This window comes from Vidua chalybeata, chromosome 2, assembly GCF_026979565.1.
Source record: "Vidua chalybeata isolate OUT-0048 chromosome 2, bVidCha1 merged haplotype, whole genome shotgun sequence".
NCBI lineage: Eukaryota > Metazoa > Chordata > Aves > Passeriformes > Viduidae > Vidua > Vidua chalybeata.
The window spans coordinates 76,151,906-76,168,476 of NC_071531.1; the positions used below are offsets into that span (position 1 = coordinate 76,151,906).

General features: G+C 39.7%; 1 protein-coding gene across 1 annotated transcript in view; it reads right to left on the reverse strand.

Moving 5' to 3' along the window:
- The window catches only part of TENM4 (teneurin transmembrane protein 4), a 342,526-nt gene that overhangs the window by 119,694 nt on the left and 206,261 nt on the right, over window positions 1-16,571 (reverse strand). The window contains exon 11 of the mRNA XM_053934325.1: window positions 1,971-2,156. Within this exon, the coding sequence (XP_053790300.1) occupies window positions 1,971-2,156 (186 nt within the window). The remainder of the gene's footprint in view (window positions 1-1,970; window positions 2,157-16,571) is intronic.

A 16,571-nucleotide genomic window follows, 5' to 3' on the forward strand; every position in this document is an offset into this window, starting at 1 on the left:
ACTTTAAGTATCCAAGAATGATTCCTAAATCAAGGCAGAGCTGCAACAGGAAGGTAGCAGCACACGAAATGAGAGTGTGCACCAGTAAAATCTCAATGCTGACTGCATTGCAGTGCTGGCCTTCCCCATGATAACATTTATACTTAGAGTGAGGAATATTACAAATAAATTTAATTACCATGAAAGATAAAAGCTTGTTGTTCAAAAACAGTCCAGGCATATCAGCTGTGTGGAGAATTATCATATACTGAACTAATGGCATTTTGGTTTTACAGCAGAACTAATAAAATGGCACTAAGGGGATGAATCAGGCTTTTTTTTTTTTTTCCTGCATAAATAAGTTCCATATAAAACTGTCCCCTGAATTTGGGGCCTTTTGCTGAATTTTTTTTAAGACTCTTTCATGAATCTGTGCTGCTTTCCAAGTCAAACTGCTTGAATAGAAGGCTATAAAATAATATTATGGAAACAGAGAATTTCAGTTAACACAGGACTGCTCTCTTTTCATTTTAAAGTCATTTAAGAAATGTGGGTTTTTCAATCCCTTTCTCAGGAAAAGAAATGAAAGCTGCTAGGGACATCAACAAGAAAGCAGAATGCAATGTCTAATGAGACAGAGAAAGTTTAAAAAGCTAGATATTTTTAATTAGGGGGATGCATGTGAAGACCATAATGTGATATGGTGACATTAGCATAAATAAATGATAAGCAGAATTGAGCCACAGATATGGTTTGTACCATTATCCTAATGCTGAAATTAAAATACTGAGATCAGGCTTCATTTCCTGTCTTTGTGTGTGCAAATGCACCTGGTGTTCAAGCAAGGGAAGTGATGTCTCATATAACTAAGCTGCTAATCCACACAATAACTATGCTGATATTTGCCCAGGTATTGCTAGTGGTTAGTCTTGATGAAGTGTGATTTTTAGTTATCATGATACAATGGAAGTAATGTAGAGGGAAATTTTCTTGTCTTTAAAAGAAGCTGATTAAAATAAATGACTGAAGGAGAATTTTCATTCTGGATAATTCTTTTAAAGTCAACTGAATTTTTACAGGTCCACACAGGCATTATTGAGAATAGAACTGGATTCACTAATTTAGTTTTCTATTAATGTACAATAAAAGGTATCTGGGGAGTTTAGGGTTACTGATTTAATAGCATGACTACGGAAGGGGAACTGAAGAGGCTGAGTGCTTGACAATCAGAGAGAAGGAAGAAGGGAAAATGCATTAAGTAGTTAAGTGAAAGAAGGAAAAAGGTGAAGCCAAGGCAGTTCATTAATGATGCTGCAAATTGCTTAATATTAGAACTGAAGCTCTTTGCATGATTTACGCATATTGTTGGCTTATTAATAATAACATCCATAATAAGAGACATGACAGAAAGAGCTCATGAGTAGTGCCAGTGCATGAGGAAAACAGAAGCAAAGTGAGAGGGAAGTGAAATGGTTAGAAAGGTAGCAGAACGGACAAGGGATAAGCAAGACAGAGTTAAATAACAGCCAGAAATAATCTGTCTGCAGTTTCCTCTTTTATACTGGCAAGCAAAGTGACAGTGCAAATAATGTAGCAAATAAAAGGAAAGAAAACTTAAAATCAGATGCATGTTTCTAAAAATGCTGTCACCATAGTACAGAGGAGTCTTGGAGGCCACAGAAAGACCTCTCAAGAGAGGTGAAGTGGGATGTTTTTAAAAAAAGCTTCTAGCTGACATTTAAAGGCTTGCCAAACACCACATAGGTGTACTTCATGTCTGATAAAAAAAATATATATAGCCATGTCACCAACAAATGAAAGGACATATTGTCTTGTTCCCACATGAAAATGTATGATGTCAGAATTTGAAATCCAAGAACAAAGGTGCTCATGCTACACTAGATCACACATATTCAATTAAGCATGCGCCTTTTCTCCTCCCTGATCATCAATTATTCTCTTAAAAGGAGTCGAGTTTTCTTTCTCCCTACCAATAGTGCAGTGCTCTCCGTTCCAGCCCGGGCTGCATTCACACTTGCCATCCCGGCAGGTCCCGTGCTCATTGCAGCGTGGGTGACACGCTCGCTGATCACAGGCTGTGCCCATCCAGCCCTCCTCGCAGCGGCAGGTGCCTCCGACACAAATGCCATGTCCTCCGCAGTCCGCTGCACAAATCTCTGTGGGAGAGGAGACAACAGAGAGGAGGGGATATGGGTGGAGAGAGAGAAGGGAGAGGGGGAAAATCCAGAGTGTTACTGTCAAGAAAAGCAGACACACTTCACTACCTCGCCTTACGGGGCAATGAAAGGAATTCCTAGAGCTCATAACAGTAATCCTTCCTGACAATAAGAATCTAATAAGTATTTTACAAAAAAGAGATGGACATGGATTGCAAGGCTCTGCTGTGATTGATCCTCCTATTTGCTTTCTAATTCTCTCGCACTCCTCAAGCTTTTGTGATGCTCAAATCCAAAGGGGAAGGCTCGTCCAATAAGCAGAATGGAAGTCACATTTAATTAAAATCTGTTTAAGTGTGGAAACAATGTGCTGATAAACTACTGATGCTAAAGTTAAGTTCTGGCAAAGCCTGTTTTATGACTTCTTAAACCATAGTTTTGGGGATGGGATCCATTAAAATCCTTATTTTCTGTTTAAATTTAAGAAAGGATATTTCTATTTCTACCAAATCTGCATATCCTCTATGTCCCTATTCTCGTACTACCCATTAAAAATCCCCTCTCAGACATTCAGAGGTACAACCGTACCTTTTGCGAGCCACATGCACTGGAGCTGATAGGATGGTGCTTGTTCCCAAGTCTTATCAGAGTTAATGGAAGCACAGTCACAGCCAGATATTTTGGTACTTACCACCAAAAAGCAAAGAGCTAAAGGACCTTGCCTTTTCAGGGATGATGGCCTTCCCAAACCTCCCTGAGCCCCAGCAGGCCTGAGGACATAGGCATAGTGTTTTTATCCAGCACTAGACTTTTGTCTAAAACCTGGCATAGCCTTGGCATGAATTTGGGAAACATGTTTTTATCTACATTGTATTTATCTGGAAAAACAGAGACTTGGTGGAGAAGAGATACCCATGAATCAGGTGTTAAAGTGCCTGTTTACCACCATTACTATACAGGATTGATTTCAAGAGAAAAAAACAAAGCCCAAATACTGATGCAGTGTAGCACTGCAGATGAAATGAAATGAATCTATTTCTTCTCCAGACTCCTTACTTGGCCGCTACTTTCCATCTCTCATAAGCCCTGACTATACTCTCCCTTCCTCAGCTGAAGGAGAGGCAATTCATAGTATTTCAGCCTATGAGGTCTTCTCTCTGACTTCTGCCTGGTGCTTCTAAATTCCCAAATGTTTTGACCTCAAGCCTTTGGCTTCACTGAGCAATTTTATAGATTTTACAGGGTAAGGACACAGTTCCTTTTGGGGACATGGAGAAGTGAACAGAAGAAATGCTGAGCAGGGCTGGGCTGGCAGCACAGAAAGGGGTACTAGAGTACTCTGCAGGGCACATTTTTTCTCTGTGTCACTGGCTGCATATAAAATATTCAAAACTACTCAGCCTGCATCACACCTGACTGAAATTCAGCCATACTTAAGTTGCTTTTAGTCTTTTGCTAATGAATACCGCATTTACAGGACACTTGGGCTGTTCAAGAACTTTTGATATGCTCCTGATACAGGGCTAGAACATTCACTTCAGGTCCAGGAGGAAAGTGGTGCTCCACAGCAGAGAGCTGCGAGGTCTTCAGCCCCTTATGACGAAATGGACTTATGATGAAAAGGATCAGGGAGTTCTTTGGACAACTGTAATTTATGATAGGAACAACAATAATGCCTTGCATGTCTAGAAAAGACCTAATTTTTCAAATGTAACATGAGAACAACATCTAGCTCTTGCTTCCCAAAAAGCTCAGGGTGGTGGAACAGTTTCCAGTAAAACTCCTTTTACTGCAGCATTGTAGATGTCTCTGAACTCCCTCAAACATTTAGTCCCATATGCTTAATCTCCTAGTGGAAGACCTCTGGAGTTCAAATGGGCTAAAGCCACTCAGAAACTTGTCCGTATTTTTCAGAATCAAACTTGCAAAAGTATTTGGGTACCTTGGCTACTTAAACAGAGCATGTGCACACACCACTTGCTGCTGAGATGTAACAGAATCTAGCATAGGATTTATTAGAAGCAAGTAGAAATTACACTATCAAACAGTAAAGGCATGGCTGAGAAAGGGCTCGAGTTGCTGTCAGAATTTTTTACTTTGCATCTGGCATTGAGAGACAGATTTTCACAGCTCCTAGCTGCGAGGGAGGTAATATCATACTACAGTACCTGATAAGAGCATAAGGGATGGACAATTATTGAAACCCATCCTTGCTGAAGGGCTGGAGTCCAGACATGTGTTTTCTACTTTTTTCCCCAACTGCCAGACAGCACCGCAATGGAGTGTGGGCTGGTCAGGGTGGTGATGAACACATATGACCTGCAAGTTGGTTAATATAGCAGTAAAGATGCTCTAAAAAAAAAATAATAAATTAAGTAAATTTGGTTCTCCTTGGCTGACCTGATAAACAAAGTCTAGGGGAGGATAAAGGAAACAGCAGACTAAAAATCAAAAGCTAGATTTATGCTGCTAAAATTTCAGCAAGCTGAGAAGAAATACCTTGAGAAAGTACAAAGTCTGAGAGCACTGGTATTTAAGCCCGAACTCCAAAAATTATTATTGTAGTCTCTTGTACTTTCCAGCATGCTTTTACCATAGGGCTACTCTAGTTAGATTGCAATCCCTTCTCTGGTTATTAGTTTACAAACTTTATTCATAAGTGTTGAACTTGGATCTCAGAATATCAAATAAGATGTAATTTTTCTTGCTCCCAGTTTACCAAGCAATCCAGAGGATGCCAGCTTGGTCACTTCACACCTTCATTATATCTTCCTCTTTGTAGAAAATTCTTAATTATATCTAGTCTAAATCTACCCTCTTTTAGTTTAAAACAATTATCCCTCTTCTTATCACTACAGGCTCTATTAAAATATCTGTCCCTATCATTTTTACAAGCCCCTTTTAAATAGTAAAAAAGCCAAAATAAAGTCTCCCAGAGCCTTTTGTCCCCCAGGCTGAACAACCCCAACTGTCTCATAGCAGAGGTTCTGTCCTCATAGTCTGCATAGTCTGTCCAGCACAGTCTGTCCTCATAGCAGAGTTTCCCCAGGCCTCTGATTATGTTTGTGGCTTCCTCTAGACTTGCTCAAGCAGGTCCACGTCCTTCTTGTGTTGGGGACCCCCACAACTGGATCCCAGAACTGGATGCAGCACTTCAGGTGGGGTCTCACAAGAGTGGAGGGGCAGAAGGCCCTCTCTCACCCTGCTTTGGATGCACCCACACTGCTTTGGATGCAGCCCAGGGCACTACTGACTTTCCTGGGCTGTGAGAGCACATGGCCAGGTCATGTCCAGCTTTTCATCCATCCCCAAGTCCTTCTCCTCAGGGCTGCTCCCAATCCCTCATCCCCAAGTCTGTATAGATACCAAGGGTTCCCCTGACTCAGGTGCAGCACCTTTCAGATAAAGTAACCAAGGCATAAAGGATAGTGACGGATCCACAGGTAAATGTGAACTCTGAGACAGGCACATGAACGCCCTGATATCCCAATATGCAGTCTTGTGTCCTACATAAGGACACAAGATAAGAGGGATAACGTCAGATGTCTACAGATGGTGGTGAAGGAAAAAAAACCCAGAGATAATAGGAATAGTGACAGTCAGAAGCCTTCCTGGAGTTATTTAAAGGTGTCAAACTAGGATAATGGAGTGCATTCAAAAGTGGTGAAGAGAGGAAAAAAAAACCATGAAAAGCAGAGTCTCTGTGCAGTCATTCCTATGAAAAAGGATGGAAAACCCCCAGGGACATTTACATCTTGACTGAAATATTTGTCAGACAACATGCTGCCAAGGAACAGTCTTGCACACGTGGGCCAGGGATATGCACTGCATGATATAAACAAATAGATCTTAGGCTAACCCAGAAAGGGAATGCTGAGAACATTTTGGGTTTCATCTCCCACCCAGCTGAGACCCCAGCCAAAGCACCACCCATGCACACAGAAGCATGCAGGTTCCAGGTTATGAATGTGTAATTCATATATAATGGATATATGAGGTGGTTTGGACTACCAGGCCCCAAGAGCTGTAATATAGACTCTCAACTGTGAAAAACACTTGTGAAGCAAACTACTTAGGACAGTCTCCCTAAAATGTAGTTTAATTATTTCTGACAGGGAATGAGGAGCCAGGAACTCTCAAAACTAAATCTTCCACTTAGTGCCAGTTTAAAGATAGATGGGTACCCTACAATTTAAATAGCCTTACAATACACAACCTGCTGCATGTCCTGATCCTTTACGACACAGCCCTCTTAAATGCTTGCAGGTTTCTAATGAGTGATTAAATAGTCAGAATAGCTTTTACTTTTCTTGTGGCATGCTAAGAAATGATCAAAATGGATTTCAGATTAAGATTCCACTTAAATACATGTCTTTTTGGACATAAAAAGACAGCTAAGGCTGTTTTACAGAAAAGGGTAGGTGAATAGTTTCTTTGTCATTCAGTCCCAGGGACAGAATTTGTCACCTCTGTTCTTATTACAAGCTGCATTTTTTGGTACATTTCCCAATTCTGTTGTTAAAATTAGAGGACATGATTAGCTACCATCTGAGGTGCATGAACAAATGAGAAGGAAAGCTTTTAATTCTCCTATTACAGTATTCTCAGGCTGGCCAGCTGCACTACATTGCTCCTGCCTATTTAAGCTTAGTTAGAACGCTCTGTCTGTGCATAAAAGATGTGCCTGTTAAATATTTTCACACCAGCTGTTCTCAAAAGGTGACTAAATATTTCCTTTTATCTTTAATCTCATCCAGTGTTTGTATGAACAGCTTAGCCACTCCTTATCCTTTCCTAGAGGTGCTCTATGTTTTACCTCATTTCACAGTGTAGCTCTAAAAGCTGTTTGTAGTTCCTTGAAGAGAGGAGATCCTCTGAGTAAATCTGGCGCCCAATTCTAAGAGCAAATATGAGGCTTAATGTCCTCAAAAAGTACAACCAAGCCAAGCACCTCTCTGAGAACTTTGTGTATTACCCTGTATTTTGCTCCCTTATGTTTGTATTTACCAGAAGGCACTGATGGATAGTAACTGATTCATGGATGCAGACTTTTTTCGAAGGAATCAAGTTTGTATCAACGTTCTTTTCTGGGTTTTTGCCATGTTATTTTCTTGGAGTGATGTCTTGCACTGCCTGAATCTCACCTCGTGTTATGTCAATCTTACCTGAAGAATTTAATTGAGCCTAATTGCCCTCTGTGGGTCAAGAAGGAAAGAGAGATCGTTCCAGAGGATGATTCACCTGAAACCTCTTTCATGGAGAATTTCTGAAGCAGACAGTGCTCAGTGCATTGTTGAGCTTGGGGTGGTTCATCCAGAGGTCTCAGGGTATCAGAAATATTATTCTTAGGAAAGGATAATGCCATTCCAATAGGATTCTGCTTATTTTTCATGCAAATAATTAAAAAAAAAAAGAAAGAAATGGCTCATCTTCAGTTCCAGGATCTACTCTGCTTCACCACTGCTCATCCCCACCAGGAACCAGCCCATTACTGGGGCTCAGAGCAACCTGTTCTAGTGGAAGATGCCTCTTCCCATGGCAGGGGAGTGGGAACTAACTGACCTTTAAAGAAGACTCTTCTAACCTAAACCATTTTGTGTTTCTGTGAGCCCAGACTCAACTGCCTGCTGGCAAGTTTTTAGACAAATGGTTTTTCTTTTTTTTTTTTTTTTTTCCCTCATTATCTCCTTATGACTGGGGGAGGGACTCTGCTCTGGTCTGTTAAAACTGCCTCAGAATTCCTCAAAGCTCTCTTAAAAATCCTAATCCATCTTGAATCCTACCCGAAATCTTGACAGTGGCTGCTGATGTGACCTTAACTTTTCCATAGTGTGTTGACGAAAACTGTAATGTAATTTTACTCTTTCTCCATCAGCACATCTCTCTGTTGTTGTTCACTTAAAGCTTAAGAATCTCAACTATCTGAGGCTAAGATTATCCTTTTTGTTCTGCATTTGCACTGTGCCAGGTATAATGAGGTCACAGTCCATTAACAACACTTCAGAAGTTAGAATACTAAAGCAATTACTCATACAAATAAAAAAACTTGTACCTGTTTCTTTCTAATTTTTTTTTTGCATATCCTGCTAAAAACTGGCATAAATCTGTCCCCTTAAGAACAAAAAGTCTGCTATGTTGCCTTTGATATTTCAGAAGAAAGTGGGAAAAGAAACCTATCAAACACTAACCCAACAATGCAGTGCTTTGCTCATGGCCCTTTTTAATTGATGGAACAGACACAGGAGCCTCCAACACAGGAAATGGCATCATTCAGAATTTCATATTATTTTCACATTACATTAAAGACTGGAGTTGGGAAAGGGATAATGATGTTAATTTATGCTTCATTTCTAGCAAATCCATTTTTACATGTTTACCCCTGTCCCCCCACATACCTTCAAATTGGCTTGACAAGAGTTTCAAGCCTTCCAGCTTAGAGAAGAGCAATGCAGATGAAAATTTTTCTTTAGCATTCATGTGAAGCAGAATCAGAGATTTAGCTGCCTCTGACCTATCTGCTAAATCCTTTAATAAATATGGATTTAGTGCTAAAATATAAGATCAGGTGAAATTGCTCAGAGCTTCCTGAAAACTGGGTCAGTTCCACTGACCTTCAATATATTAATAGAAAATTTAATAATTAAAAATCTGCCATAACTGGGATTTTCCCATTTCAAGTTGGCTCATTTGAGGTAATTTCCAGCCTCAGACAGAATTTCTTTTTCCGGAAAAGCACAGGAGAGAGGCACTGCATGGAGCTAAAAAGCTGAGTTTGGTGAGAAGCTAAGCCTTGTTTTCACAACCTGCTTCAGACGGCAATTTATGTGGAATATCTGAGAAAAGCAAGAGATATATAGATGAAAAAAACAGAAGGTGTGTGATCAGCATGATTTAGATAGCAGTGAAGTGCTAAAGACATTCTTCATAACAAAACACATTTTGCAGTGTTATGAAACTCTCATTCCTGTGATTCGATAACTCTGGAGTGGCATGAACTCCTGTGCTGTTACTGAAGTAGACATAAAGCACATTAGCTTTTAAAACCATTCTTTTTACAAATGTATAAGGAAAGGATCAAACTAAGGAGCACGAAAAAACCTGAAAGAAGAGGTGTGGATTTTCTGTCACTGACAGTAGCTGATCTGTACCAGGAAATCCTCTGAAAACTATCCTGGTTTTGTAGCACACAGGGAATAATTGTGTAAGTTCTGTCCATGTCATTAATTAAGGCATGTATTTTTACCTTCAGAGATCATGTCCTGAAAGCAATGTTTGTATAATTTAATGCCTTTAAAAAATAATCTGTTTATGTATTTTTAAAGCATACATCAAATATATGAATATTACTAATATAGAAAAAACAATAATTTTTTATATCTATAAATATGAAACCTGTCCTTTTAGGAGTGCAAATAAACTATTGGTACTTTGATGACTCTCCGCTCCACTCAAGGGCCTCAACATGATTTACACAGCTCAGTAAACTGAATGTAACTAAAAGGTAACAGCTATTTATTTTTTCCCATGGATGAGGAAATCATGATTAAAGGATGCTCTCTAGAGACTGAAAATGAATCCATCAGCTTTGCTATCACCCCTCATCAGGAAGAACACTGACCTTCAGCAAATGGCTTTGAAATGTGACTTGGACACCTGAATTTTCACCTCCTGAACACAAAGCCCTAAGGAGCATCCCAGAATGCCTGCACTGGGGAATGCACATCCTGCATTAGAGTGACCGTAATCAGGACACCTGAGCTGGCCTGAATGCTGATGCTTGCCAGCTCTGAGGAGGACTGAGTACAGGTCTCCAATACACGTGCGGGAGGGATAACTCTCAACTCTGCACTTGCAGGAAAGACCGGGTACGCACAAAGGAGGTATAAAACACAGAATAGGAGAGAGATTTTTCATTCAAAGTGGTTGAGCTGTATCTAGAAGAAGGGTTGGTGAAAAGCCATAATAAAAGAAAAGGACCCATCTCTGGCTCTGGCCCTCAATTAGATACAAAAGTTTAACTGCACTTCAGCTTTTTTTCCCCAGTTTTCTCCTAGTATTTAATTCTTTGCTGGCATTAACAGCTTTGTGTTTAAATGAAAGGCTTCTGCAAGTCTCCATCTAGGTCTCATTTCTCTCTGGAGATCCAAATCAGGAACCAGGATGCCTCTGAGATGCCTCATTTGGAGATGAATAAATAGTCCACAGAGTAGCTCCTCACCTGGTGCTGAGTAGATCCAGGAGATGTGTCTGTAACTGCCCTGGAACCCACCCTCCATCTCCAAAATGAGTAATGAAGGGGTTTCATATAGTAATATACTTAAACTGATGCATATGTGTCCTCCAGGACTGAGCTTCTAACTCTGTAACCATACAGGATTGAGCACAACAGGACTCTTGGAAATTCTTTCCAGAAACAGTAACAGTGAGAACAGGAGCACAACAGACACAATTAGCTGCACAATGTACACTGGTACAGCTAGGATGTTAAAAAAGCATTTCACTTCAAAGTGCAATTTCAGCTTGCTTCATGTTTGCATAAAGGTCTTCCAGTTCCTGTCTGGAAAGTTGTAATTCTGTGTGATGAAATTCCATTAAACTGCTGTGTTGCTTTTTATCAGCTTCTACTTCCTACAGTATTTATACTCTATTTTCATCCTTGCCTTAAATGCTAAGGACTGACAATCACTTTGAGTCTAAAGCATCTCCTCTAAGGCTGTGATTTACTTTCGTACTCATGTTAACCTTTCATTTATTTATTACTATGAACTCTACTTTAAACTTTCTCTTGTTGTTGAATAGCGGGACATGAAATGCCAGGTATTGTCAACTTCAGTCTTGGAGCTGAGATTTGTTGAATAAAAATAAATATCCCAAAGTGCAAGATTGTATTTTTCTCTTTGATGCTTAATTGAATCTCTATGCTTTCTGGGATGTGTTAAATCTTCCCATAAAAGAAACAATTTCTAATATATTAAATGAAATTTCTAAGAAGGATTCTTCTCTGGGCTAATTTTAGTTTCCTCTCTGTCCATAAGGAAGACATAATTTGACAGCAGAAAAGCATTTTGCTCATGCTTAAAAAGAACTGATTTATTTTCCAATTCTGTACATTTTGTTTTTTTCCAGAATAACTTCAACAGGATCAGTCTGCAGTGTGTGCTGAAGTGAGCTAGATTTGCTCGGGATTCCCTTATTCAGAGCTCCGTCTCGATATGGATTCCTTCTTTTTTCACACAACATTTTGCCAAAAAACTTAGAACTTTTATTGTTATTCATCTTCTTCAAAAGGAGATACAGAACACGTATGAAATATGCAGAGCTGACATATTCAGAAGTTAGATGTCTGTCTATCCACACAAATGAGATGCAGCAGTAGCTGTTCCAGAAGGTTTCTGTTTGCTAGGCTGTCCATATGCCTCAACACTGATCTGAAAGGATCACCTTTACTGAAAAGCAGCACAGCTCTCTCCAAAGAGCTTTTGAATTTTCATCTGTTAACATCATTAGAAAGTGCTCATTAGTGCAAATTGTGATGATAGTTTTTAGAGTATGAACACCTTGTAATTTGGAAGGGGGCAGAGAGAATATACTAATTCCAGCGCATCCACTTCAGACAGCTTATGAAATCATGGATTTCTAGCTTTTAGTAGACACCAATCCACTACATGACAATCATTGGTCTTACATTGTCTTTTTCTTGCTTAGTTTTTATGTTATTCTGTTTTACTGACTCACAGACTCTTTTCCTTATTACCTAACCTTGGACATTCTAACTGAGAATGATACATAGAATCACAGAATCATTTGGGTTGGAAGGGACATTAAAGACCAGCTCTTTCTACCCCCTCCCGCCATAGGGAGGGACATCTTCCAATGGGACAGGCTGTTCAAAGCTCCATCCAACCTGGCCTTGAACACCTTCAGGGATAAAGCACCCACAGCTTCTCTGGGCAACTTAATTCAGCATCTCAAATATGATTTGATGAAGCTGAAAGCATCCAATAAACTTTTGCAGGAGCTCTGATTGTGATGAGCTCCAAATGGCTTGAAGTGTAAGGTCACAGTCATGGGAGGTATCTACCAACAACAGCATGGAATTGACTGAACAGCATGGAATTGACTGAATGCCAGTGGAGAAGCCATGACATGGAACCTACAACCATCCTTGCTGAGCCATGAGTGGCTTTATCCAGCATAAGCAAGGTAGATCATGGCAGAGACTGACTCTGCACAAGTATCGCCCTGCTGATATTGCAGCAGTAGCCTGCAAGAGGAATAGTCAGCAGCAGAGGTCTAGATTAAAGAATTACAAGGCTCCTCCTATCAAAGTAGAAGAAGCCAAAATTTGTTAATCTGAGACTTAATGATACAAATGATAAGTTCTCAGTGATATAAGCAAACATGCTAATTGCTCAGTCATCCTCAAAACATGGTATTTTAACAGTACTCTGCTTTAAACATGGAATTTAGTATCTTGTGGTGTTGTGAAATTTTTCGAACTAGTCACATTAACATGAGCCCCATTGATTCCAGTACAACATTGCTGTTTTCAGTCAGAAAAGTTGGCAATACAAAGCATAATTGATCCAAACAAAAAGAACTTTTGAGCTCATGGTGTGACTGCTGAGGTCACAGTTGGAGATAGGGAAGAATGCTGAACTGAAACTGGCATGCTGGGAATTAGCCCTAATCCTTGTAGGAAACAAACAGGGGATGGAATAATCTTCCCACTGCCCTTTGTAGAGGTCCATAAATTTTCACTGATTACTGCTGATACAAGAGAGAAGCCTTGCTCATCACAGAATGCCTAAGGTCAATGAGAACCAGGGACTGCTTGTTACACGACTGGACACACACTATTCTCAGCCTGAGACATGACCTAATCAGAGCAAATGCTTTGTGATCTAATGGTCAGAGACAGACTGATGATATCATTGCTTCCACAGGTTTTGGCCAAGTCTGAAATGACAGCTAGAACACAAGTTTTCAGTTCCTTCAATCTTCCCTTTGTGTATGACCAAGACTGCATGGACTGCTGCAGAGAAGGGGTTAAAAGTAAGATCTTAAACACATCCCTGAGCTGACAGAAGTTTGATGCATCTCTGGTTAGCAAGGAAAATGTCCTAAAACAATTTCTCAGCTATCAGACTTAAAGTAGGAATCCACATTTGAAAGGTAAGTTGTATTTTCTATCTTAGTGGGAGTTCTCTCCCTCCCTTTATTATGTCCCTTTCATCTGCTGAGCACAAAGATACTTGGACTTTTGAAGAATTGGACTCGCCACAAAAATAACTGCAGCCCATTTCAACTACTATGTTTTTTTCCACCACATCAGGGTCTCCTTACACACATTTTTAATAAACAAAAGGAAAGGGAGTAAAAGGATATTCAAATGAAAGCCTCCCTGAATACTTTTATTTCAAAGGTTTGGGCAGATTTTAGTCTTTTATTGCATTTTTAATAAAAAGCTTAGAAGACTTTAAAGGCTAAGTTCATCTTGGCAATGGGTAGGCTAAAATCTGTACTCATGAACTCAACTACATAAAAAAAAATCTTGTTTTTGACAGTGATAGTTCTTATTAACACTGTTGATTCTCTAGATTCACTAACTTCTTCGCAATCCACAAAGCAGGTATCTGCCAGGCAGAACCTGTGAGAGCCTTGTGTGTGCACTGGGCTGCACGTACTTTTCCCTTTGAGAGAAAAGTTACTTCTCTCCATACAAAATGGAGATCATAAGTTCAGAAATCAGCATGTTATGCCTCTGCAAGGCAGAGGATGAAATTCCTGCTGGTATAAAACACTTCCTGTCTTTCAACGACCATTAAAGGACCAAAGTAAGGCTTTCAGGGATGAGTCTGCAATTTAGGTATTGAGCCAGATCAAATTTTGATGGTATTTTCTGAAGACCAGCTTTGAAGACACTGTGCTGTGGCATTCACCAAAGTTTCAACTGCCCTAGACTAATGTTTCTTACAGGTTTGCCAGGGTAGTGAGATGAACAAGTTACAAGCTGAAGGAAGAGCATTCAAGGTGGCCTTCGATAACATAGCTGTGTCTGGTGATTTTTTCTTAAGCAATGAAGATGTTTATCAATTTCAGGTGTTGCATCCTGAGGTTTTGTTCTCTTGTTCTTCCTCATGTGTTTTAAAACTAAGAAAAAAGACAAATCAGCAACTTAGGCATTAAAAGCAGTCTTGGTCTGTAGTATGGTATAAGCCTGTACCACGTCAGAGCTGATGTTATAGCCATCTTTTACAAAGGCATTTTTACCCCTGAAGAAAATGACTGTTTAAAGGAAGACTTATATGAACGTTTTCTAAGGATGGATTTTTATCTTGGTGGCCTTGGGCATGGCACGAAATTAACATGAGATTTTGTTTGCAAAAGTTGACACCAGTAAGCCCAAGGAAATAAAATTTTATCACAAATGTTGTGTTAGCCATGGTGCTGTTTGAACAATAGGATATGACACTGTGTGATAAAATGTATGAGAACTGCTTCTGTGACCATGTGTGTGTGTGTATGTCTATGTGTGTGCAATAGTCTCCTGCACAACTCCTAGAGAAAAAAAAACATTGCAATGCAAAGGTGCATCTACTTCAGCTTAACTCTTTACAAGTTCATTCTTCATGGTCTCTTTATCTATTAATTGGAATAGAGAAAAGATGCCTGTTTCAATGAACTGTACCAACTTTGTGGTGGAGAGCTCTGTTGCATGCTACCTGAAAGACTTTCACCATTGTTAACTTATACAATGAACTTGATACTAAAAAATTCAGTCATTGCCATTAACTGATACAGGGTCTTAAATCTAATCATTGTTTGTGAATAGCCTTCAATTGATCCATACTCCTGTAGAGTAAATAGGAGCTTTTCCACTGACTTCAACTCACTGTGCAACCAGAGACATGGATTCACACACCATGCTAGTTTTATTTTAAATCCAACTTTTCAACCTACTGAAAGTAAGTAAAGTCAAGGAACATGGGTAAATACCTGGTCTTCTGCTACCCTGTGGCTACCCACACTATTTCCCCACTGTACTTAGAGGACAGGTTTATCTAGGAATACCTGCCATATGTAGTTCTCCACAACCCTGTAGCAAAGATTGATAATTTGCATTTGCTTAAGGCAAATTTTAAATGCCTATATATTTTTGTGATCGTTGACCTTCATAACAAAATGTGTCAGTAAGTCACTGGGAAGCAGCATTTTGTCCCTGCCACAGTGGGGAGAAAAGGGCAGTCATAAAGTCAAATGGCATATCCTCAGAAAACCACATTAGCAGCAGAAGTGATGAGAGGAGCTATAATAGGACCAAAGTACGAGATTTCATGAGATAAGGTCATGCAAGCTTAGCCTCAGTCTCCGGCCAGGCACACTCTCTCAGTCTTTTCAAAATGTGATTTAAGATATCATAACTTCTTACTTCTTTACTGTGCCCCAGCTTCCAGTTTGCAAGTCTTATTGTTAAATGTGCAGCCCATGGTTTTAGGTCTCCACTGTCAATTTAGGACTACCACATACAAAGTACTATTCCTATTACTGCTCTTCTCCAGTGTATTTTTAAGGCTCTGAAGTACTGCCTGTATGTCACCTGTGCAACTGCATGAGTCATAATGAATGAGTGATGGAGAAGGGATCCTTATCTGCATGCAGGTCAATCTACAACCACTGTCAACTGCCCAGAAAAAGTCACACTTTTTCTTAAGACACAAAGAACATAATTTCTATTGCTGCTTTGTATATTCAACTTTGCAATGATTTGAATGAATACTGTGCACTTAAAGATGTCAACTACCAAAGACAGAACAGTATGAAAATCTCTGATTTAAATTTGAGGAGAGTGAAGGACAACACCAGATAATTCTTTTAATAATGATTTTGCATCCAAACCTAATACTGTTTTGATGGGCCTGGGATTATACTGATGCTTCAGTGAGATCCCTCTGGTAAATGGTGCATTCCCCCAATGCAGAAGATATGACTCATCTATTCATTTCACTGCAGTCAGCAAACGTGTCTTATGGTATGTGGTGTGCTGCCTCTTGATTCGCCAGAAATAGCTGGCCCAGTTTAAATAGGTCGGGAGTGAGACTGTATCACATAGTAAGTTCTGCTTCACACTGCAGCACAGGCCATTTACTTCTTCCCACAACACTCAGATAATAAGAGGTTAAGAGACCTGCCCCATAATGCCTTCATTAGTTGCCAGATAGGGCTCATAAAAGGTGAAGGGAGATAGCCTCCCAAAAGCCTGGGATACAGAAGATCTGTGATAGCAGACTGGATGAATAGGGTTAGGATCAGTGGTTCCTTAATTCCATTTCTTTAACCAAGCATTGCCTTGGACTTTTTAGCTGAACTGGGTTATAAAGGACTTTTTAAAATTTGCTTGTGCAACAGTACTAA